Raw genomic sequence first — 25,054 nt, forward strand, 5'->3', positions numbered from 1 at the left:
AGCCAGCTAAGGAACAGGCATTTTGGTAATGTGAAGTGTAGCAGATTAATGTGAAGGAACACCTAATATGATAGAATTCACCCTGTCGTTTGAGAGGAAACAGCTGGAATTAGATGTAACAGAATTATAATTGAGTAAAAATAACTAAAAGACAGATGAGAGGAGCAAATTGGAAGGGAAAATGGTGGAGCAGCAATGTCAGGGGTTTCTAAGGGAAATGGGCAGCATAGTGGCACAGTGGTTAGCACTGCTGCCTCACAGCGCCAGAGACCCGGGTTCAATTCCCACCTCAGGTGACTGACTGTGTGAAGTTTGCACATTCTCTCTGTGTCTGTGTGGGTTTTCTCCAGGTGCTCCAGTTTCCTCCTGCAGCCCAAAAATGTGCAGGTTAGGTGCAGGGGTAAATGTAAGGGTGGGTCTGGGTGGGTTGTGCTTCGGAGGGTCGGTATGGACTTGTTGGCCGAAGGGCCTGTTTCCACACTGTAAGTAATCTAATCTAATCTAAATCAGGAGGCACAGCAGAAATTCATCCCAAGGAAAACAAGGGAATTCAGGGACAGCATAACAGCAAAATAAAAAGCATACAATGCGGTGAATATTTGAGGGAAGTTAGGGGATTGGGCAGCCTTTTAAAATTAACAGTGACAACTAAAGAAGCAATAACAGGTTAAAAGATGAAATATGGAGGTAAGCTGCAAGGTTTGTGAAGGTTTGTAGCTCAGGTTGAGGTTTAGGGTGTAGGTTTGTTCACTGAGCTGTAGGTTTGATATCCAGACGTTTCATTACCTGGCTAGGTAACATCATCAGTGGTGAACTCCAAGTGAATCAAAACTGTTGTCTCCTGCTTTCTATTTATATGTTTGTCCTGGATGGGGTTCATGGGGTTTGTGGTGATGTCATTTCCTGTTCATTTTCTGAGGGGTTGATAGATGGTATCTAGATCTATGTGTTTGTTTATGGCATTGTTGTTGGAGTGCCAGGCCTCTAGGAATTCTCTGGCATGTCTTTGCTTAGCCTGTCCCAAGATAGATGTGTTGTCCCAGTCGAAATGGTGGTTTTTTTCATCCGTGTGTATGGAGGTAAGCTAGCTAGTAATATAAAGGAAGATTGCAAGAGTTTTTTTAGATAGCTAAAAGGTAAGAAGGAGGTCAGAGTGGGCATTAGACCACTGGAAAATGAGGTTGGAAGAGGCATTGAGGGGAAAAATGGCAGAGGAGTTGAATAGGTACTTTCCATTGGTCTTCATAGTGGATTATACCAGGAGCATTCCAGAACTTAAAGAGAGTGAAGTGGTAGAGGGGAATGTAATGGCCATTGCCAAGGAGAAGGTGCTGGAGATGTCTGAAGGTGGATACGTCATCCAGACTAGATGGACCACACCCCGAGGTTCTAAAGAAGATTGCTCAGGATTGGTGGTGTTCTTTCAGAAGTCACTCAGGGTGTCAGAGGACTGGAAAATGGTTAAAATAGCATGCTTATTTAAGAAGGGAGGGGAAACAGAAGATGGGAATTTATTGGTCGGTTAGCCTGACCTCAGATGTTGGTGAGATTTTAGAGTCTATTATTAAGAGTGAGATTGTGGTGTAGTTGGAAGTGCATGGTAAAATAGGGCTGAGTCAGCACAACTTCATGCTTGACAAATCTATTAGAATTCTCTGAGGAGGTAACAAGCAAGCCAACAAAGGAAAGCCTAAATATGTGATCTATTTAAAGGAATCTGTGACATAAGATAAGAGTCCATGATGTTAGTGATAAGGTACTTCCATGGATATCGGATTGGCTGACTGCAAGTCAGAGGGTAGGAATAAAGGGATCTTTTCCAGAATGGCAGCCAGTGACTATTGGAGTTCAATAGGGGGTCTGAGATTGGCCCATACTTATTCACATTATACATTAACGATTCAGGTGAAGTTACTGAGAGCATTGTTGCTAAATTTGCAGATGACACAAAGATGGGTGGAAGGATAAATACTGTTGAGGAAGTGTGGAGGCTGAAAAAGGAATCGGACAGGTTTGGAGGGTGGAGAAAGAAGTGGCAGATGGAATTCCATGTGGAAAAGTGTAAAGAAATGCACTTTAGTAGGAAGAATAGAGGGATGGACTATTTTCTAAATGGAGAAAAGGCTTCAGAAATCTGAAGCACAATGGGACTTGGGAGTCCTAGGTCAGGATTCTCTTAAGTTCAGTTGCCTGTTAGAAAGACAAATGCAATATTAACATTTATTTTAAGAGGGCCAGAATACAAGAGCATGGAGGTATTGCTGAGGGTGCATCAAGCTCTGGTCAACTTGCATTTGAAATATTGAGAGCAGTGATGTGCGCCATATGTAAGAAAGGATGTGTTGGCCTTAAACCTTACTGAGAGGAGATTCACAAGAATGATCCTGGGTATGAAAGGTTTGTCATTTGTGAAGTGGTTGATGATTCTGGGCCTATACTCAGTGGAGTTTCAAAGGCCAAGGGGGTTATCTGATTAAAACTTACAGAATACTGAGAGGCCTGGGTAGAGTGGATGGGGAAGAGATGCTTCCATTGGCAGGAGAGACTAGCAGGACCTGAGGCCACAGCCTCAGGATGAAAGGACAACCTGTTAGAACTGAGATGAGAAGGAATTTCCTTCGGCAGTAGATGGTGAATCTCAGAGTCATAAAGTCATACAGCATAAAAGCAGGCCCTTTGGCCCACCGTATCTGTACTGACCAACAAAAACCAAACTACGCTAATCTCATATACCTACACTTGGTCCATAGCCTACTACAACATGCCATTTTAAGTAAGCATCCAGATGCTTCTTAAATGTTGTAAGAGTATTTGCCTCCATCATTCTCTCACATTGCACTTTTATTTGTTGATCATCCTCTGGGTGAAACAAAAATATTTCTCAGATCTCCTTTCAATCACTTACTCCCCACCTTAAACTTATGCCCTCTGGTCTTCGATACATATGCCACGGGGAAGAAATTCTTATAATCTACTCTGCTTGTACCTCTCACAATTTATTAATCTCAATCAATCCTCCCTCAGCCTCCTCTGCTCCAAGCAAAACAAAACCTGCCTATCTAGCATCTCCTCATGATTGAGGCTTTTCATCTGATGCAACATCCTGGTGAATCTCCTGTGCACCTTCTCCAGTGCTTCTGGTGAGTGTGGCGACCTGAACTGTGTATTCTATCTGTGACCCAACAAATCTGTGGAATGCATTACTATGGAAGGCTGTGGACTCCAAGTCACTGTATGTCTTTAAAATAGAGATACGTAGGTCTTGATTAGTAAAAGCATCATAGGTTTGGGGGAAAAGGAAGGAGAATAGGTTTGAGAAACCTATCAGTCATGAACCAATGGTAGAGCAGACCTGATGGGCTAAATGGTTTCATTCTGCTTCTATATCTTATCCCATACTTTATCTCATTAACCAGTTAATCCACAAGATCTCCAGGTCCTACACTGTGATCCTGTACTTCACCTCATTAAATATTGAATCACAAAGTTTATTTCTGTGCCCAAACTGCATTCCCATACTGCACTCTCACTATTCAGTGAAGCAATATCTGTGTTCTAGTGATTAGACAGTTATACCCAACTGCAACTAACTAACCAGTGAATCACAGGCTTATTACCATGAATCCATAGACTGTGTTCCAGTATCCAGTATATGTTTCCTTCCTGTATCTCATCGAGTTCAACCTGGATAAGTGCGAAGTGATTCATTTTGAATGGTTGAATTTGAATGCTGAATGCAGGGCTAAAGACAGGATTCTTATCAGTGTGAAAGAACAGTGGGATCTTGGGGTCCACGTACATAGATCCCTCAAAGTTGCCACCCAAGTTGGTAGGGTTGTTGAGAAGACATATGGTGTTTTGGCTTTCATTAACAGGGGAATTGAGTTTAACAGCTGCAAGGCTATGCTGCAGCTCTATAAAATCCCGTTTAGACCACACTTGGAACATTGCGTCCAGTTTTGGTCATCATAGGAAGGATGTAGATATGTTAAACAAGATGCAGAGGAGATTTATCAGGATGCTCCCTGGATAAGAGGGCTTGTCTTATGAAGAGAGGTTGAGTGAGCTAGGGTTTTTAACACTGAAGAGAAGAAGGAAGAGAGGTGACTTGATAGAGGTGTAACGAGACGCATAGGTAGAGTAGATAGCCAGAGACTTTTCGCAGGTCAGAAATGGCTGACATGCGGGGTCATAATTTTAAGGTGATTGGAGGAATGTATAGGAGACATGTTAGAGGTTGGTTCTTTATGCAGAGCATGGAATGCACTGCCAGCAGCTGTAGTAGAGTCAGAGACATTAGGGACATTTAAACAATTGGTGAACAAGCACATGGACAGCAGTAAATTGAGAGGTGTGCAGGTTAGTTGCTTTTAGATTAAGATAAATGCTTGGCACAACATCGTGGGCTGAAGGGTCTGTACTGTGCTATACTGTTCTATATTCAATGAAACAGTGAATCACAGACTGTGTCTCTGTGCCCAAACTGTGTTCTCATAGGTCTCTCTTTAACCAGTGAATCCAGTGTGTTTCAATGTCCAGACTGTGATGTGATACTGTATCTCATTTATCAGTGAATCCACAGTGTTCTAGTGCCTAGACTGTGAATCCATCCTACAATTTACTAATTAAATCGAAGAAACTTTAGACAAAAATCTCATATTCTTTAATTATTTATATGGAGGAGGGGAAATTCCTTCCTAGACATGTTATAGGAAGGATGCATCACGTCTGCTATGTTGCTTTGATGCCATGACTTATGTGATTACAATTTTTAATACATTAGTGCTGTGCATCGGTGACATAGGCAATCATACACTAGGAGATGTCTGTCTGTGGGGAAACCAACTATCAGCAGACAATGCTATAGTGGAGGGCTACAAAGGAGCACTCTTTATGATGGCCACTTTTGCCTGCTCGATTTCATTGCCATTAATATAAGTCTTGAGACTTATTAAACAATTATGTTTATTTCAAAATTAATTGTCATTTGTAATAAGTAAGTAAGTAGTGAGCAAAAGTTACATTAGTGCAGCTAAAATAAATAAAATAATTAAAAATATGTCCTGACGTATGTGCTTTGAAAATGTATGAAGTTGGCTGAGAAATGGTAGAAATGGCTCCACAGACAGACAAAGTACCAAGGCAACAAGGTAACCTTGTGGAGAAAAATGATACAGTGCAGTTTGTGGGTCATTGGAGTGGACGCATCTACTCAATAGCAAGGACAAGGATGGCTTAATATATGTCACTGTGTTCTCACTGTGGCAGGAAAAGATGACATTGGCGCAAACACTGTCCTGCCAAATACGTAGAATGCCATTTCTGTAAAAGGAGGGCAGTTTCAAAGTTGTCCGCCCCAATTAAAAGAGAAACCCTTTAAAGCTAGTAGCATTTTTAAAAAATGTAAAAGATACTTAATTATCATTTCTGAAATAATTTACAGGAATGATAGATAATTAAACCTCAAATTACATGCTGGAATTAAGAGCTTTAGGTCTTTCTGACACAGAATCGAAGGCAAGATTTCCTCCAGACATCAGCTATACAACTTCATGGTCCAGAAAGCATACAACACAAAGCCAAGGGAGGAGTAACAGCTACACTTCAGCAGAAACCAGGGAAGATTACAGGAAATTTGTATATGATCCAAAATCAGGATTATTCACTTTGAAGGAGAAGAACTAGCACAAATTTACAACTCACACATGAGGTAGAGGAATTGACAGCACAAGACAAAGCAACATCACTCTGAACAAAATTTCCACAACTACTTAGAAATCCTGGGAAGCTGGAAAGAGAGCTTATTCCATCATATTAGGCTGTTCACCTCAAGGAAAAATCCTCACTCACTTTTACAGAAGTTGGTGGAGAAATCAAATCAATGTTACACAAAATAACTACCTCATCGACAAACTGTTTTTCAGACATGGTTCCAGTTTTGAAACTAAATAGGTCACATTGAATTTGTGTGGATCTCAAACAGTTAACTCAAGCTACTGAAGCATGACTCAGCAAGTGGTGTGTGTGGCTGAAAGTTTGGCAGAACCAGAAAATAGCTCTATTTTTACAAAGTTCTACTCAAATACTGGATGTTTGGCAATTTTTCTTGCATGCAGATTCAAAATTGTGTATACAATTCATCATACCATTTTGCACATTCTGTTATAATTTACTATGTTTAGGTATTACTTCAGCATTACAATTTGAGGGACCAATAAAAGTATTCTTGATTGACCAACAGGACTCCACTCAGGACTTCGAGATGGCGCTGGAGAGTGGCAACTTTTTGCCAACTGTCTATAGAAGATCTTATTCTTACAATCCTTCTGTTCTTCTAAACCTCAATTCTAAGTCTATTAGAAATGTTCTCTTCAATTTACTTTTATGTTTGAAGATACTCTGACTGATGTGACCTGGTTACTGACCCCGCAATGATGCCAGAAGCCAACCTAAAACGATCAGATGCCTTCCATTTAGTCGCAGAACCAAGGCCTGACCAGCATAGGAGCAAGACCTGACCCACAGTGACCTAACATCAAGGATGCCTGTCCAAATTGAAAAGACCCCCAGAATTCTCAGGACCCCATCTGGAGTACACACACACCTTCCAGAGCAACAGACTTCCCTCACAGGATCGGCTAGGAGCAGCCACCTACCCAGAAAACATGGGAGATGCACTGGACTTCAGGTGAGACTGAAACTGCAGGGTTTCAAGGCTCTCCTCCCCAGTATACACCTGCCAAACATCCAAATCATTGAAAACACGATGGAAGACCCCAGAGCTAGACCATCGCATCTCTGGTAGTGAGATCCGTTTTTAGGTATCAGAAATGGCAGAGGATGATACTGTCCTTCTTGTGGTTAGAGGGGTGGAGTTTGAGGGCAGAGGTGCGGGAGGTGGATGAGACGTGCTGGAGGGCATCATCGACCACACTGGAGGGGAAATTGTGGTCTTTGAAGAAGGAGGCCATCTGGTGTGTTCTGTGGTGGACTTAGTCCTCCTGGAAGCAGATGTGGCGGAGGCAGAGGAATTGGGAATAAGGGATAGCATTTTTACAGGAGGCAGGGTGGAAGGAGGTGTAGTCCAGGTAGCTGTGGTAATCATTTGGTTTGTAGAAGATGTCCTTGTTGTGTCAGTCGCCGTTAATGGAGATGGAAAGGTCCAGGAAGGGGCGGGAGGTGTCTGAGATGGTCCAGGTGAACTCAGGTCAGAGTGGAATGTATTGGTGAAATTGATGAACTCTTCAACTCCTCATGAGAGCATGTGGTGGTGCCGATGCAGTCATTAATCCCTTCAAAACAAATCCATTTGGGTCTTGGAGAAAGGTATCCACAAAGGGAAGGAATTTTTTTTTCTCAATTATCCATGTTGTGATCAACCAAAGGTGGGTAACAAAAGAGAGCCAGTTCATCCCCTCAGTTTAATGATTTGAAACCACAGCAAATGGCAGAAACTCACTCAGAGTCTGGGAGCAGTATTGTTACCACTGGCCCTACAGCAAGTCACAGAATTTCCTCTTGCAGAATCTTCCAAACCTACAAACATACTACAAAAAGTTTGTGAGAAGATTTGTAGCTCGGGTGCTCGTTGTTGTGGTTCTGTTCGCCGAGCTGGGAATTTGTGTTTCGTCCCCTGTCTAGGTGACATCCTCAGTGCTTGGGAGCCTCCTGTGAAGCGTTTCTGTGTTGTTTTCTCCCGCATTTATACTGATTTGTCCAAAGGACTAGCCACACTACCATACATCAAGAGCGTTTCCGAACTGACAGCCAGACTACTGCGACCACTAGGACTCATAAAAGCACACAAACCAACAGCCACTCTCAGACAACAACTCACCAGAACGAAGGACCCGATACTCAGCATGAGCAAAACCAATGTAGTGTACAAAATCCCATGCAAGGACTACACAAAACACTACATAGGACGAACAGGAAGACAGCTCCCCATCCATGAACATGACCAGCTATCCTTCGTAGCCACACACGCAAATGACAAGCAACATGAAATTCGACTGGGGCAACACTACTATTATAGAACAAGCCAAACAGAGAACAGCCAGGGAATTCCTAGAGGTATGGCACTCATCCACAGATTCAATCAATAAGCACATCGACCTGGACTCAATATACCGGCCACTGCAGCGGACAGCTGGAACTGACAACTGGAAGCGGCAGATACAAATCACTATAAATGCCGGGGGAAACATCACAGAAGCGCTTCACAGGAGGCTACCAAGCACTGAGGATGTCACCCAGACAGGGGACGAAACGTCTGCAACACAAATTTCCAGCTCGGCGAACAGAACCACAACATACTACCAGAAAGACAAAGACAACAGATGCATGGGATAACTGCCTGCAAGATTTTCTCTGAGTCTCATACATTCTTGCATTGGAATAAGATCAGTATTCTTTCACTGTTGTTGGGTCAAGATCTTGGAAGTTCTATCCTAAAAGCACTGTGTGTGTGCCTACATCCATGGACTGCAGTTGTTCAGAAGGTAACAAAACAATTTCTCAGGGAATGTAAGAATGGATAATAAGTGCTGACCGAGCCAACACCTTCACATTCTGTGAATAAATAAATGAAAATAAATTTCAAATGAATTCTTTCATAGAACAAGTATTGGAATTTATGATCGCAATTGAAAGAATCTATAGCCACAATGAAGTTGTCCAGCAAACTGAGTTGCAAGCAAATCAAGTGATAAAAGATCAAAGAAAATACATGCAATCTGCCTAAATTACTACCACCTCCATAATCATGAAGTGCTTCGAGAGGCTGGTCAACTCTAGACTCCCAGTCTACCTCAATCCCTGCAATTTGCCTACTGGCAAAACAGCTCCACAGTGGACATCATTCCTCTAGCCCTATACTCATCTCTGGAACACCTGGATAACAAGGATACCGATGTCAGACTTCTACTCATTGTCTACAGCTCTGCCTTCAACACCATAATCCCTTCCAGACTAATCTCGAAACTCCAAGACTTAGGTCTCATGTCCATCCTCTGCAACTGGATCCTCAGCTTCCTGACCCACAGATTTCAATCAGTGAAGATAGACAACTGCAACTCCTCCTCAATAACCCTCGACACTGGCGCATTCAGCCCCCTACTGTACTCCTTGTACACAAACGACTGTGGGGCCAAGTTCTATATGAATGCCCTCAATAAGTTTGCTGACAATGTAGTAAGATGGATATCAAAAAACGAGTCAGAATATAGGAAGGAGGTAGAATGCTTGGTATCGTAATGTAATGATAACAATCTCCCTCTCAATGTCAGCAAAACAAAAGAACTGATCATTGACCTCACGAAGAAAGGAGGGGGACACACCCTCATCTACATGAACAGAGTTGAAGTGGAGAGGGCTGAGAGTGTCAAGTTCCTAATAGTGACAATAACCAACAATCGGTCCTGGACCTTCCATGTAGATGTGATGGTGAAGAAGGCACAATAATGCCTCTTTGTCCTCAGACAGCTTAGGAAGTTTGGCATGTCCACAAGAACTCTCACAAACTTTTCCAGATGTAACATAGAAAGCATCCAACTGGATGCATAATAGTCTAGTATGACAATTGCTCTGCCCATGACCATAAAAAAACTACAGAAAATTGTGTGCACAGCCCAAACCATCATGGAAGCCAACCTCTTATCCATGGGCTCCATTTATACTGCTCATTGCTGCGGAAAGTTTGCCATAATCATCAAAGACCCCTCCCACCTCAGTAATGTTCCCTTACAACCTCTTCCATCAGCCAGAAGATACAGAGGCTTGAACACATGCGCCAATAGGTTCAAGAATAGTTTATTCCCCTGCTATTAGTAGACTGCTGAATGATTCTTTAACTTCAAATAATGTTGACCTTGCTGATATTAATCTTGCTTTGTGCACCTCCTGTGTAGCTGTAATCTGTATGTTTCACTCTGTCTAAGCACCCTATGATCAACATGTTCTTGTTTGCTTTGATTTACCTGTACTGCTCGCAAGACAGAGTTTTTCACTGTACTTAGGCACGTGCGCATACAATAAATCAAACCAAGTCACTAGTTATGAAATGAATCATCAATATTAATTCAGTAGTAGAGGTTTATGACACTAAATTGAAACAACAAACACTGACTTTCTTCTTATGAACACACAAACATCTTTTCAAAAATTTAAAGAGCAGGACTTATTTTGACAGTTCCATTGAAAGCTATTGTTGACAACTCCTCTTACACTACTGACAATTTTTTTTGACAGCTCTGATGAACTACAGAGTTCCGTGAATTTATGCACTTTCCATGCACATTTATGTGAACTTCTAGTAATCCCAAAGGACACCTGACCTCTTCCAAACGTGTCCTGGAATATATCAAAAGAGTGCATGGCCTGTACTTTAGAGTAGCCAGAGTATCAAACAAGTGCACTGTTCAAGTCTGCTCCTTTCAGGTGTAATCTATGCACTTCATTCTTCAAACTCACACATCAGTGGAGGCAGCTGTTGATTTCTATCAGCATTTATTTCTGCAAAAAATATACATATTTCTAATTCAGTCCATGAAAATAGTATGTCCTGGATTCAGAAACAGACTTCAAATTTCTAGACCCGTTAACCATTTTCACCATGATGAAATGGATCTCCATTGTAGTGAAAATTCAGAGCAAGGTATTTTGTAATATTTTAGATTAGATTAGATTACTTACAGTGTGGAAACAGGCCATTCGGCCCAACAAGTCCACACCGACCCGCCGAAGCGCAACCCACCCATACCCCTACACATACCCCTTACCTTACACTACGGGCAATTTAGCATGGCCAATTCACCTGACCCGCACATCTTTGGACTGTGGGAGGAAACCGGAGCACCCGGAGTAAACCCACGCAGACACGGGGAGAATGTGCAAACTCCACACAGTCAGTCGCCTGAGGTGGGAATTGAACCCAGGTCCCTGGCGCTGTGAGGCAGCAGTGCTAACCACTGTGCCACCGTGCCGCCCTAATTTAGTTGTACTTTATCCAACCTCCTATTGTAATGTATAATTCTAACAATTCTAGATTTTTTTTATTTTCACCAAACTCTGAAAATTGCTCAATAGTTCTAACAAATTCCTTCTTTAACTTTATTGTTGGGGGTTCAATGACAGTCAGATGCTCAGTCAAGATCTTTATAAGCAATACCCTGGCCTTAAAACTAAGTGACCTGTATGATCTGGGAAGGGAGTCAATAGTAGAGGAAGGATTGAGGCCAGGGGAGGGAGCCTCTCCGTTGAGACTTCTTGTGCCCTGGCCTTTAGGCTTGGCGTAGCACTGGCCTCACTTGACAAAAACTAACAGTAGAGTCTATTTTTAGGGGAGCTTGAACACCCAAGTCTAGGGGGTGGAGAATGTAAAATTATATTTTACTGATTACATTTGTAATCATTCAACCAAAATGTTCTTTAGTTGCAACATGGAGTGAAAGGCCAACATCTTCTCTAGGACAGGCAACTTAGACCTCTATTTTTAGAATGTCCAGTCATGGTTCATGAAATAACTGCATAAACGTCAGTACCTCATTACCGAGTCACCCTTTATTTACATGTGGAAAGTCATTGACACTGATTCAACTTCCACAAAACTAGCTGTCAGGGTGAATAGAACCTCTAACACTCCTGTTTATATCAGTCAGCTTGGGCTCCCTGACTGAAACAGATTAACAACCCAAACAGGGAATACATATCCAAGAGGTACACCTGGCTGACCTCATTACAATCACTATATTCCATCCCCATTCAGCCTGAAGAAGTAGGCCAGTACGTTTTTTGTAGCTCTTACTGGGGTGTTTTAGCAGGTCAGTTTCCTCCATTTCGGCCTCTGATAGAGGCAGCACGTAACACACGATAGTTCGTCTCTTGAGCCAACATCCTCTCAGAAGAAATTCATTCTTCTCTGAAAGCAGCAAAGGTGTCACAGTGGCGACATCTACTGTGGCCATCTCGGATTTCAAGGTATCTTCAACACTTGATGAACAGAGACAACCCATGGGCTGTGAAACAGTTGGAAAGGCAATCAAGCAGCCAGGCACATTTTGTTCCTGCATCTTGCAACTTTCATATGGTCCACTTTGTCCCCTGAAGTAAACAGTCTGTCTGCTTAGCACGGTCTTTTGTCCAGGATTGGTGTTCCAATTTCACCCTCCCCGCAAGGTCCAGCAAGATCAGATTTAACTTGGGGCGGAGTCTACTCCTATCAGTAACTGAGCTGGAGCTATCCCAGTAGTTGCAAGAGGGGTGGTCCTTTAATCAAATAGAAACCAGGCCAGTTTGGTATCCAGTGAATCTATAGGCTGTTGCTTTAAGCCTTCAAAGTTTGGACTGTTGTTTCTGCCAGACCATTGGATGAATAACAGTATGGAATTATCCTAAAATGATGAATACCATTTGACTTTAGGAAATACTCAAATTCCCTGTGAGTAAACTATGGCCTGTCACCTGTGGTCAACACTTCTGGGAGTCCAAAGTTTTTGCAAAAGATGCATGCAGTTATTCTATCATCTTTCTAGCTTTTGACAAATTAACTCTATGCATGTCCAGCCACTGTGAGTGAGCATCCACAATGACTAAGAACACTGAGCTGTTTAAGGAACCTGCACAGTCAACATGTACTCGAGTCCAGGATTTACCTGGCCATTACCATTAATGTGGAGGATCTGCTGGCAGTAATGTTTGTCCTTACCGGTAATCTGGCACTGTCCCATCCAAATCTGGGCACCAGACATAACTTCTCACCAACAACTTCATTTTGAAAAATTTGGAAGACTGTGATGGAGTTCAGACAGCATCTCGCAGTGACTTACGCTTGGGACAATCACTCTTGCTCCCTATAATGATTTGCCATTTTTCAATGTGATCTGGCTTCTCCAAGTCCAAAAACATTTCAGTTCTGGTTGTGACAGGCTTGGTTTCCCTAGTCACTACCAGCTGTTTTAGTTTTGGCAGGAAGGGATCTTTCCGTGATAAATGTCTGATAATATCAGTTATGATTGGAAGTATGTCCAGACAATTAAAACTGTTACAAACTTTTCCAGTGGCAGTACCACTGGCAGGGTGCATCTGCCAATGGCAGGCGGTTCAATGCACCTGCATTTGCTACTTGGCCTGCAAGTGTTCCACTTAGTAACAGAGCTCACTGCTGAATTCGGCCTGAAGATATGGGCTCACTGCCTTGTCCTCTTTAAGTAGACCTAAAATGGAGATTTCATCTGTTTTTATTATAAATTTAGATCCATAAACATAATAGTGGAACTTCTTGACTGCAAATATGACTGCCAAACCTTCCTTCTTTCAGGGCATATTTACATTCTGCATGAGCCAAAATCCTGGATGCAAACACTTTTGTGCATTTGCTCTCCATTGCAAATCTCCAACTAATACTACCTTGATGCCATATGGGGAGGCATCTCTTGTCAATACCAGAACTTGCTTGGGATCAGAGTGCCAACACCTGAAATGGTCATTGCTGTTTTTTCACTTCACTGAAACCTATGTCATGGCTCCATGACCACTTTCAAGGTTGACCTTTTTTAAGAGTTGATGCAATGTTGCCAGGATAGAGGGCAGGTTATGGATGAAATTTCTGTAATACCCTGTAGTTCACCAACCCAAATAAAGGTCTAAGCTCTATTGCAGGGAGCCAGGGTACCTTTAATTATCCTTACTTCATTTTCCAACAAGTGTAACCTGGTCTTGTCCACTCTGTAGCCTGGTTAGGTCACTTGGGGTACTTGTCACACACATTTGTCCCTCATAAGGCATGTTCCCATCTCAGAAAAATGTCTAAGGACTATATCCAAGTTCTGTAAGTGCATCTTATTGGTCTTCCCTGTTATTGGAATGTCTTATAGATGAATGGTGACCTAGGATAGACCTTGTAAAATATTCTCCATCAGCCCCTGACAATACCCCAGACAGCAGTTTTGCATATTGGCACAAACTCTTATGGTTATTAATTGTAGCATACTTCTGGCAAACCTCAGTTAACCGCAATTGCAAGCACGCATGGTTCATGTCCAGCTTGTGAAGGACACCTCCCCCTGACAGTTTTTGTATAAATCCACAATGTGAGGGTTTGGCTATTTATCCAGCTGTGAAAAGCAGTTTATTATTTGTTTAAATTCCCACAAAGGTGAACTGACCTGTTAGGTTTCACAATCGATACGATCGGTGCTGCCCTTTCCACAAACTGGACTGGTTTAATGGTTCCTTTGCTTTCCAGCCTTCTGATATCTGCTTCTATGTTTGGCAAATGGTGGGCCTTGCAGAATCATCGAATTGCTTCCTGGTCAACATGCAAGACTGCCTTTGTTCCTTTGATAGTTCCTTGTCCTTCCTGGAAACCTTCTAGGTATTTAAGTGGGACTGGATGACCATTGAATTAGACATTCATTTTGATTGGCTCTGATTTGGATTTTGCTAAGTAATTTAATTGTTCCAGATGTAAGTGGATTTTCCAGGGTGTGCACTGTCCTGGATACAGTCCTATGAGTTTACTTAATTTACTTAGGTCTAGTGGAACTCTTTTGCTGTCTTGAGTTTGCATATTTGCAGTGGCTTGCCAGCCTGGATCCTGAAGAAACTTTTAACCGCTTGGGCAATGCTTGGCTGTGGGCTGACCTATAGTCCCTCCATTAAGGATATCTCCTTAGTGAGGCTATGTATTTGCCTTCCCTCAGTTGATGTTCCCAAGCTGAGTCAGACTGGTGAGAGAATCCACTTCTACTGGAATTCCCTTGAACTCATATGCTCCTCTTGTGGATTTCCCAATGATAAAGCTAGTTGTAGTGCCTGCTTGATGTCCAGCTGGGCTTCATCTAGTAGGTGCTTTGCATGGTTATATTATTAATCTCACATACCAAACAGTCTCTCAGCATTTCACTAAGGGTTAAACCAAAGTTATATGCCTCTGGCAGTCATTTTAATCTCATCAAAAATCCTGACATAGATTCCTCTGGTTCTTGAATTGCCAAGTTAAGCAATAACATCTCAGAATTACAGGAGGCTTAGAGTCATAATATTCCTTAACTAAAGGTGTTGACCCCTGAAAGGTTTTAGTATCTGGTGCCTCTGGGAAAGTTAAACTCCTAATAACTGAAAAACCTGCAGATCCGCACAAGCTATCAGGAGAATTTCTCATTGTAATTTGCCTGGAAAAAGTAATGCATTCTTTCCACATACTGGGCTGAGTCTTTGATGGCAGAATCGAGCAAATCAAACTTCCCAACTAACAGCATGACGCCAGAAATGCTTATTTAAACTCAGCGACAACTGTTGTGATTGAATTTCTTCAGTACCATTCTCATTGCTGCTGGAATAACTCCACAGAGAACATATCCCATCACAAAGTCATCCTTTATTTATACATTGATTCAGCTTCCTCAGAGCCAGCTCTCAGAGTGAACAGAATCTCTGACATTCCTATTTTTTTTCTTTTTTTTTACTCCACAGAGGCTGGTAACCCATCACCAAGTCACCCTTTATTTACACACAAAAAGTCCTTAACGTTGATCCAGCTTCCTCAGAGCCAGCTCTCAGAATGAACAGAATCTCTAACATTTCTATTTATATCTATCAGCCAAGGCTCCCTGATTGGACCAGATTAACAGCTCCAATCAGAAAAAGCATTTTCTATGATTTTCACCTGACTGACCTCATTAAAATCACTACAGTTCAGGGATAAGTAATCCCAAAGTCACAATCCTTGAACCACTCTTCCTGATGCCTATAAACTTTCCAAGGTTCTCTGATGTGTGCAAACGTTCTTGGCCATATTTGTTGACTGACAATTTTGAGCAGCTCCAATGAGGTTTCTTTCTTGATGGGGCCCCAAAAACATTAGGATCAAATTGATATAAATGTTAGAAGTTAGGTTGAATCATTAAGGTGCAGTTTAAAGAAAAAAAAAGACCGATTTTCTTTCGTGTACAGAGAACCTTTGCAGGCTTGCTCGGACTCAAACATCTATTTTTACCCTGTTGGTAATTATGTTGACAAAAATACATATCCCTCCTCAAATGAGGGCACCTCTGTTCTTACAATAGCACTTTAAGTACAAAACATAGCATGTTATGTGACCTCCTATGTCTGCTACATATTATTACAATGGTAAACAAATTACATTACAATCTTTTCTTTCCTCGATACAAATGGATACAAATAACGATCAGATCATCCCCCAAAGTTTCATTCAGAACAACAGCAAACAGAAATAAAAACAGATGGTGGAATGTTGAGGTAATACCTGGCCCATTCCAGTCTTCATGTTCCAAATTAGAACGCCCTGGCTTTTCTCCATCTGACTGTGCTGTTTCCCTAACGCCATCTTCATCACCTAAAAAACAAAACAACGTTCACAGTTGGCATCTATAGGTTCATAGTGAAAGCTTCCTCTCCAGAAAAAAGGACTAAAAGCTGTACAACTAAAGTACCATATAATAGAAGCGGCCTTTTGGCCCATTTTGTCTGCAATGACAAAACGAATCTATATCTATACTCATCCTAATTTCTAGCACTAGGCCTCTAGCCTTTAATGTAATGAAATTTTAACTGCTCGTCCAAGTACTTTTTAAAGGTTTCAAGGTTTCCTAACTTCACTACCTTCCAGGTAATGTATTCCAGACTCCCACCAGCCTCTGGGTAGAAAACGTTTTCCTCAACCGTACCAACCCTAAGCCTCCTGCTCTTCACCTTATAATTATGCCCCTATGTCATTGATTTTTCAACTAAAGGGAATAACTGACTTTATCCCCCTTATCAATGTCACTAATAACTTTATACACTTCTCTCAGGTCTCGCTTCAGCCTTCTCTTCTCCAAAGAAAACAACCTGAGCATATCCAGCCTATTTTCGGAGTTGAAATGCCCCAGCCCAGAAGTGAATCTCCCCTGCATCCCCTCTCATGCAATCACATCCTTCCTCTACTGTGGTGACTAGACTGTGCGCAGTATTCCAGCTGTATCTCAACCAATTTCATGTATGGCTCCAGTATGCCCTGTGACAACCTTAGATCTTCTTCCTAATGGGAAACTATCCAGTCAATCATCCACAAGCCTGATTATCATCTCCACCAGATTCTCATCTATATCGTTTATGGTGTAGTTAGTTAGAGCAACCGGTAATCAAGTCTTTGAGGTGCTTATTCACCTGCCTACTTTTATTTTCCTTGCATTTGGGTTCTAATTGCTCCCTAATGGGCAGAAATTGAATATAGGTAGCAAGAAGTCAAAGCTGTAGTTAGTCAATAAATTAATTCACTTTTGTTCAATGCACCTATTATTCATATAAAGAGGAAAATAAAATTTGAAAAGTTAACTTTAACTGATGATTATTGTTAGCAGAATCCGTTATCTTGTAATTTTGCTGCTAATTTCTGATTGTTTTTACATGAGTTTAGATGGTAGGACAAGGAAGAGTTTGAAATTGATTTACAATAAAACAAATGTCAATTGGTAAATGCGAGCTTTTAGTCTAATTTTTGGTTAGAACTGAAAGTTGAAACAACCTCAATAGTGCTTATTTTTAGCAGGTATGGAGGTGTTGTGGTTATGTTACTGGACTAGTTTCCAGAGGCCTGAACTAATGATTCTGAAATACACAGTAGATTGAGTTAATTGAAGAAATCAATAATAGCAATCATGAAGCTACTGGTTTACAGTAAAAATCCCATCTGGTTGATTCACTTTAAGATAGGAATATTCTATCTTAACCCAATCAAGCCTATCATATGTTTTCAGGCCCACAACAAAATGGTTGTCTCTTAACAGCATTCTAAAATTTCACTACATTTCAATGAAAACCACTACCATTGATCAAAAGGGCTGTTTGGAAGAGAAAATAACTCCTGACCTTGTCAGCAATACTCACATTCCATTAATTAAAAAACTTCAATCAACCCCAAAAAGCGTGCATACAATCATTTGTGGTCCACTCCCTGTTTATCAGAACATTTGCAGCTTTGGATGGTAGGATGTAAAACACTGCCAGAATTGGAAATCAGAGCAATACTCTCACCTGTTGCTAAGTAGAAGAACGCAAAAGTGTTTTTAGTCCTCGTTTCCTGTGTGGAAATGCTCTCAATAAGCATCAAACCACTTAAAATCATGGTCATAAGTTCACATCCGATCACTTAAGTATTTCTGAGAGTTGCCCTCCAGTATGATGATGCTTATAATTAATCTCTGCTCTAGTAGATGAATAACTTTTACTTGAAGAATACTAATGGTATGTATAGATGGTATGTGCAAATCTCACCTTCTCATTTGTAATTGAGGACTGGACACTTGACAAACTGTTAATGGGAACTTATGTTCATTACTAATTTATACTCTAGAGCTTGGAAGCTACTATAAGCATCGAGACTGCCACTTACGTTATCAAACTAATAACTTAGCGAGGGCTACTTATCCCATATTTAATATCTGTTTCCAAATGCCATAAAATTGCTTTGGATCAAATTGCTTCTGTATGTTAAATCTTCAAAGTTACATTTTGGTTATTAGTTCCATTTTGTCACGATAACAGTTTGGTAAGGACATGAGATTCCATCTTCCAAAGATAACAATGAGTGTTAGCCCTCACACTCAGTGTCATTGCAAAAGCTGTAAGGTGAACCACTGTGTACTTGACCTTCTGAGTTTTGTGGACAATATTCATATTAAATTCAGTAGCACCATACTTGGCAGATCATAAGAGTTTCAGATATAGAAGCAGAATGAGGCCATTCAGCGTATTGAATGTGCTCTGCAATTCGATAATGGCTGATATGTTTTTCAACCATCATTTCCTGCCTTCTCCACATCACCGTTAATCCCCCTTACCAATCAAGAATCTATCTAGCTTTGTCCTAAATGCCTTCAAATACCTAGCCTTCATAGCCCTCTGCAGAAATGATTCCGCAGATAACCACGCTCTAGCTGAAGAAATTCCTCCTCATCTCAGTTCTGAAAGGTTGTGCCTTCACTCTGATGCTGTGTCCCGGGTCCTCGTCCCTCCTATAGGTTGAAACATGTCTTCCATGTCCACTGTGTCCAGATTTCTCAGTGTTCTGTTTTTTTTAAACTTCATTGAATATAGACCCAGTATCCTTAACCGTTCCTCATATGACAAGCCTTTCATCTCCAGGATCGTTCTTGCAAACCACCACTGGGTTCCTTCCAATGTCAGTACATCTCTTCCTTACATATGGGACCCAACATTGCCCATACATTGCTCACAATATTCCAAATGCAGTCTGACCAGAACCTTATACAGCATCAGTAATATGTTCTTGTTTCTAACTCACTTGAAATGAATATGCCTTCCTCACTGCCAACTGAACTTGCATGTTAGTTAACCTTAAGAGAATCCTAAACTAGGACTTGCATTTCCTTTTGTGCTTCAGATTTCCAAAGCCTTTCCCCATTTAGTAAATAGACTACACCTCTATTCTTCCGACCAGTTGAATAACATTGTACTCCATCCGCCACTTCTTTGCCCACTCTCCTTACCTGTCTTAGCCTTTCTGCAGCCTTCTTGCCTCCTCAACACTACTTGTCCCTGTCCCTCCACCTATTTTTGTGTCACCTGTAAATTTCACAACAATGCTGTCAGTTCCTTCATCCAGATCGCTAATGTATAATGTGATAAGTTGTAGTTCAAACTTGGACCCCTGCAGAATTCAATTAGTCTCCAGCTGCGATTCTGAAGAAGAGCCCTTTACCCTACAGACTTCCTTCTGTCAGTCAGCCAATCATTTATCCATAGCAGCATCTTGCCCTTAACACTGTATTATCTTATGTCTGAAGTGGCACCAGAGCAGGATTCTGCAGTGAAATGGCTAACACGGCAGCAGCTGAAGCCCAGTGTGAGTCCAGATGATGACCAGAAGTAAAGGATAGGGACTGTGGGGAATGATGATGACTGATGGTCAGTTGCAGTGAGCCAGTGGTCAGCAGTGACAGCAGCAGCAATAAGGTGGTAGTGGAAAAAAATGGCGCAATGGTAATGAGTCGCAAAGAATGGCAGCAGCCATGGTCAGCGGTGAAGTGGCTGTCAGGGCCAAAGACTTGTGAGTGGTAACGTAGCTTGTGCTCGATGCAGGTCAGTACCAGCAGTTGCCGGTGAAGGTGGTTCGTGAGCATGGACGTGTCTTAGCCCAGCATGGGTAAAACCATGCCCAGAGCAGGGGAGAGCGAGCCCTCTGGAATAAAGTCCAGTCTCGAACATTAGCAGGCCCATTGCTGAAGAAAGTACTGTAATGTTTGACATTTTAAAATTATTTTTCACTTTTATACTCAGAAAACTGTGGTGCTAAACTTCTTAAGCTTAGTTACAGAAGTAGAAAAAGAAAGGAGATTTTGTACCTAGGTACATTGTATCTAAATGGCACCATGTGTGGTAACATTGTACACTTTTTGCTGTATCCTGTACTTGAGTATACATGACAATAAAATCTAAATTTATGTATAAAATCTAAATCAATTCAATAGCCTTCTGTTTGACACCTTGTCAAAAGCTTTCGAGGAATCCAAACACATCATATGCACTAACTTTACTTTGTCCAGGCAAAGCAAAGAATGGAAGCTGTCCAGCTGTATGTCAAGTGTACACCAGAAAGCAAATGGAAATAATACACCTACAGATCCTAAGGCTTAGCAGATTGGCAATCTGGACCTCTGCAATCTCCTACAGGAAAATATCAGGATTGAATTGAATTTATTGTCACATGTGCTGAGGCACAGTGAAAAGCTTTGTTTTGCAAGCAATACAGGCAGATCACATAGTAAAATAGCATAGATAAGTTAACAGTAGGTAAATAGCAGTAAAAACAAAAAACACAGGTACAGGCAAATGCTAAGGGTTTGTGAGACCATTCAGTGTTCCAACAACAGTAGGGTAGAAACTGTTCTAAAAAGGGTTGGTGCGTGTGTTCAGTGATGAAGGGCTCTGGCCCGAAACGTCGAATTTCCTGTTCCTTGGATGCTGCCTGACCTGCTGTGCTTTAACCAGCAACAAATTTTCAGCTCTGGTGCGTGTGTTCAGGCTTCTGTACTTTTTCCTTGATGGAAGAGGTTATAGAAAAATATTGCTTGGATCGTTGAGAATGCTGGCAGCCCTTCCTTGACAGCGGGCCTGGTAGATGGATTCTATAGATGGAAGGTTGGCCTTTATGATTGTCCGGGCCGAGTTCACCACTCTCTGTAACCGTCTCCGATCTTGAATGGTACAGTACGTACAGGTAGTCATACATCCAGACAAAATGCTCTCGATAGCGCACCTATAAAAGGTGGCAAGGATATTCATGTCATGCCACATTTTCTGAGCTGCCTGAGGAAGAAGAGACGTTTTGGGGCCTTTGTAACCGATGCATCCACATGAAGAGTCCAGTAAAGCTTGTTATCGATGACTATTCCCAGGAGCTTGATACTCTCCACTTGTTCCACCTCTGTGCTGTTAATGTGTAGAGGGTCATTCGTGACATCCTGCCAAAAGTCAATAATGGGTTCCTTGGTTTTGCTGGCATTGAGAGCTAGTTTGTTCTCAGTGCACCATTTTTCCAGGTATTCCACCTCCTGTCAGTAGTCTGTTTCATCGTCATCTGAGATGCAACTGACTATGGTGGTGTCATGAGCGAACTTATAAATGGTCTGGTATTTGGCGATGCAGTCAAGGGTACAGACTGAGTACAGCAGGAGGCTGATTACGGACTCCTGGGGCAGGGACGGTCCAATGTTGAGTGTTAGTGAGGATGAAATATTGTCCCCAGTCTTCACTGATTCAATCTCACGGCATCAATGTGGGCTTCAACAGCTTCCTCATTTCCCCTTCCCCCACCTCACCCGAGTTCCAAACTTCCAGCTCAGCACTGTCCCCATGACTTGTCCGGACTTGTCCGACCTGCCTAGCTTCTTTTCTACCTATCCACTCCACCCTCTCCTCCCTGACCTATCACCTTCATCCCCTCCCCCACTCACCCATTGTACTCTATGCTACTTTCTCCCCACCTCCACCCTCCCCTAGCCTTTCTCTCCACGCTTCAGGCTCACTGCCTTTATTCCTGATGAAGGGCTTTTGCCCAAAACGTCAATTTTGCTGCTCGTTGGATGCTGCCTGAACTGCTGTGCTCTTCTAGCACCACTAATCCAGAATCTGGTTTCGAGCATCTGCAGTCATTGTTTTTACCTCGCAGAAGTTATGGCCAATGGGCGGTAGTCATTGGGACATGCTTCATGAACCTTCTTAGGCACAGGGGATGATGTTGGCCCTCTTGAAACAGGTAGGGACAGTGGCCTGCTGCAGGGATAGGTTGAAGATGTCCGAGAAGACCTCTGCCAGTTGATCTGCGCATGTTCTGAGTACATGGCCTGGTATCGTGTCTGGTCCCGTCATTTTCCTCTGATTCACACAAAGGAAAACTGATCTGACCTCTGATGCAGTGACTGTTGGGATAGGTTTGTCAGAACTTGTCGGAATAGGTGTTACCTCTCCGCCTAAATTCTGCTCAAAGCGATCATCGTCTGCTATCTTGCACTGTTTCTTTTTAGAACCTGTGATGTCATTCAGTCCTTGCCATAGTTGCCAGGTATTTGTCTGGATCTCTAGTTTGGATCAATATTGGTCTTTGACTGTCTTAATGGCTCTACCAAGGTCATATTTGGATTCCTTATATTTGAGTGGGTTTCCTGATCTGAAGGTCTCACACCTGGTCTTTAATAGATTCTGTATATCCTGATTCATCCGGGGTTTCCTGTTGGGGAATATCCAGATTGACTTCCTCAGGAAAAGTTCTGGTAGTACTTAGGTAACACCTTCCTTAGACTGGCTTGATTGAATAAACTGGGCACCTGGGTGTTCTGTCTCCAGGGTGTTAGTGGTGGAGTACAGCACATCCAGAGCTTCCTCAATTTTTGCTTGTGACAGTATGTACACAGCAGCTAGTATAGCAGCGGTAATTTCCCGTGGTAGATAGAAGGGGCAGCATTTGATGATGAGGAATTCGAAGTTTGGGGAGCAATGATTGCCCAGGGTTGCAATGTCCGTGCACCACAATTTGTTGATTAAAAAGCAAACCCCTCCACTCTTGGTCTTACCCGGAGTTGCTGTGCGGTCCATACGATAGGTAAACCATCAGCCTGAAGTGCGCAGTCGGGAATGGATGTATTGAACCAAGGTTCTGTGAAGCAAAGTGTGCAGCAGTCCCACAGTTCATGCTGGAAGCTGAACCGTGATCTGAGTTTGTCCATTTTGTTCTCCTACATTTGCTAGGGAGTAAGCTTGGAAGTGGAGGGGAGGTGGGGGGAGTCTTGAAACCGAAAAGTCTCAGTCTTACTAGCAGTTCAGCACACGTACCCCGCTTCCTTGCAGGTTTCATACATTTGAGTGGTCTGGTGGAGTGGATTGTGACTGCTTTCAGTTATGTGGTCCTTCCTAGGACATTGTGGAGCAGGTAGGTTGCAGTTTAGTGTATTTTTGCAAAGGGTCTGCTTTGGACCTAGTGAAGCAGGTCATTTACTGTGCAGTTTTTTTTACCAGATCCAGCCACATTTAATGTGATAATAATGACAATGGTAATGTGGTATAATGACAATGATCATGGTCCTAAGATTTTATGCATCAGACCCGTTACAAGCTAGCCATAAACACACTAACTGTATTAGATTAGATTCCCTACAGTATGGAAACTGGCCATTTGGCCCAACATGTCCACATTGACCCTCTAAAGAGTAACCTAGCCAGACCCATTTCCCTCCAACTAATGCACCTAACACTATGAGCAATTCAGCTTGGCCAATTCACCTGACCTGCAGGTCTTGGGAGTGTGAGAGGAAACCGGGGCACCCGGAGGAAACTCATGCAGACACAGGGAGAATGTGTAAACTCTACACAAACAGATGTCTGAGGCTGGAATTGAACCCGAGGCCCTGGTGCTGTGAGGCAGCAGTGCTAACTATTGTGCCACTGTGTCACCACAAGTTTTCCATGCGCTGCACCAGTGCCACTGGGATTAACCAGTGTATGATCAAAACATGTACAAAAGATGTTAACAACTTTCACTATATCAAAGATTATGTGAGCAAGTGACATTATGCAATGGACTGACTTGCTTTCCCAGAGTATGATCAAATGCACCCACTGCCATTTAGCCAATTGTGATATTATAGCGGTCAGTTCATGGTCACTTGGCATGCAGGAACCTGAACAGAATAATGGAGATCATTCCCTTTGGGGAGTTTTATTTGTTTTTACAATTATCTGCCCTACCATTTCAGTTTTTGATGGGAGGAAGAGGAAGAATAGTTTCTGGGAGTTGAAGGTCAGTCGTAATTCTATGACACCTCTGCATTAATTACAGACAGAAATACAGCAATGGTACATTAGGGCTTAAGGTACAATTAAAATTATCACAGACACTACAGGGATTTTAGTGTTACAGTTTAGATATGTTGTCCAAGCAAATCTGCCTTTGTGAATGCTCCATGATATTGCCTTTCTATTTGAGGACCGAATGACTGCAAATACGAAAATACCATTGAAAAATTTGCTTCTGAATGAACCGTACATCAAAAAACACTGGTGTAAAAGATATCACTTCAAGATACATTACACTTACATTATTCTATTAAAATAGAACAAATTAAAAGAAATCTGTAATGGTTCCAAGATTAAGTCTCATCATCATATATTATACCAGGATCATTTTTATTTCTATCAATAAATCAATACTCAATCGAGTGATCTAATAAAGAGAAGTGCATTTATTTGAGGCCTTTCTTGGTGTTTGATTAGATTAGATTAGATTCCCTACAGTGTGGAAACAGGCCCTTTGGCCCAACCAGTCCACACCAACCCTCCGAAGAGTAACCCACCCAGACCCTTTTCCCTCTGACTAATTGAACCATTAGTTTGAATGCTGTTATCTTAATGTCAGCATTCTGTTTCAAATACATAACTAATCTTTCTCTCATGCAAGGAGCAAGTCTCTTTGACAACTTGTTCAAATTCTAGAGGCCTAAAACTTCTTTGCGATGTGTCCAGAAAGTGCTCTATGCTTAAG

The 25,054-nt window shown here is 42.0% G+C and overlaps 1 protein-coding gene across 2 annotated transcripts in view; it reads right to left on the minus strand.

The window, feature by feature from the left end:
* The window catches only part of zfpm2a (zinc finger protein, FOG family member 2a), a 941,730-nt gene that overhangs the window by 580,581 nt on the left and 336,095 nt on the right, over nt 1-25,054 (minus strand). For both annotated transcript variants that reach the window (XM_060823363.1, XM_060823362.1), the window contains exon 3: nt 16,265-16,354. In XM_060823363.1, the coding sequence (XP_060679346.1) occupies nt 16,265-16,354 (90 nt within the window). The remainder of the gene's footprint in view (nt 1-16,264; nt 16,355-25,054) is intronic.

Source organism: Hemiscyllium ocellatum, chromosome 4, assembly GCF_020745735.1.
Source record: "Hemiscyllium ocellatum isolate sHemOce1 chromosome 4, sHemOce1.pat.X.cur, whole genome shotgun sequence".
NCBI lineage: Eukaryota > Metazoa > Chordata > Chondrichthyes > Orectolobiformes > Hemiscylliidae > Hemiscyllium > Hemiscyllium ocellatum.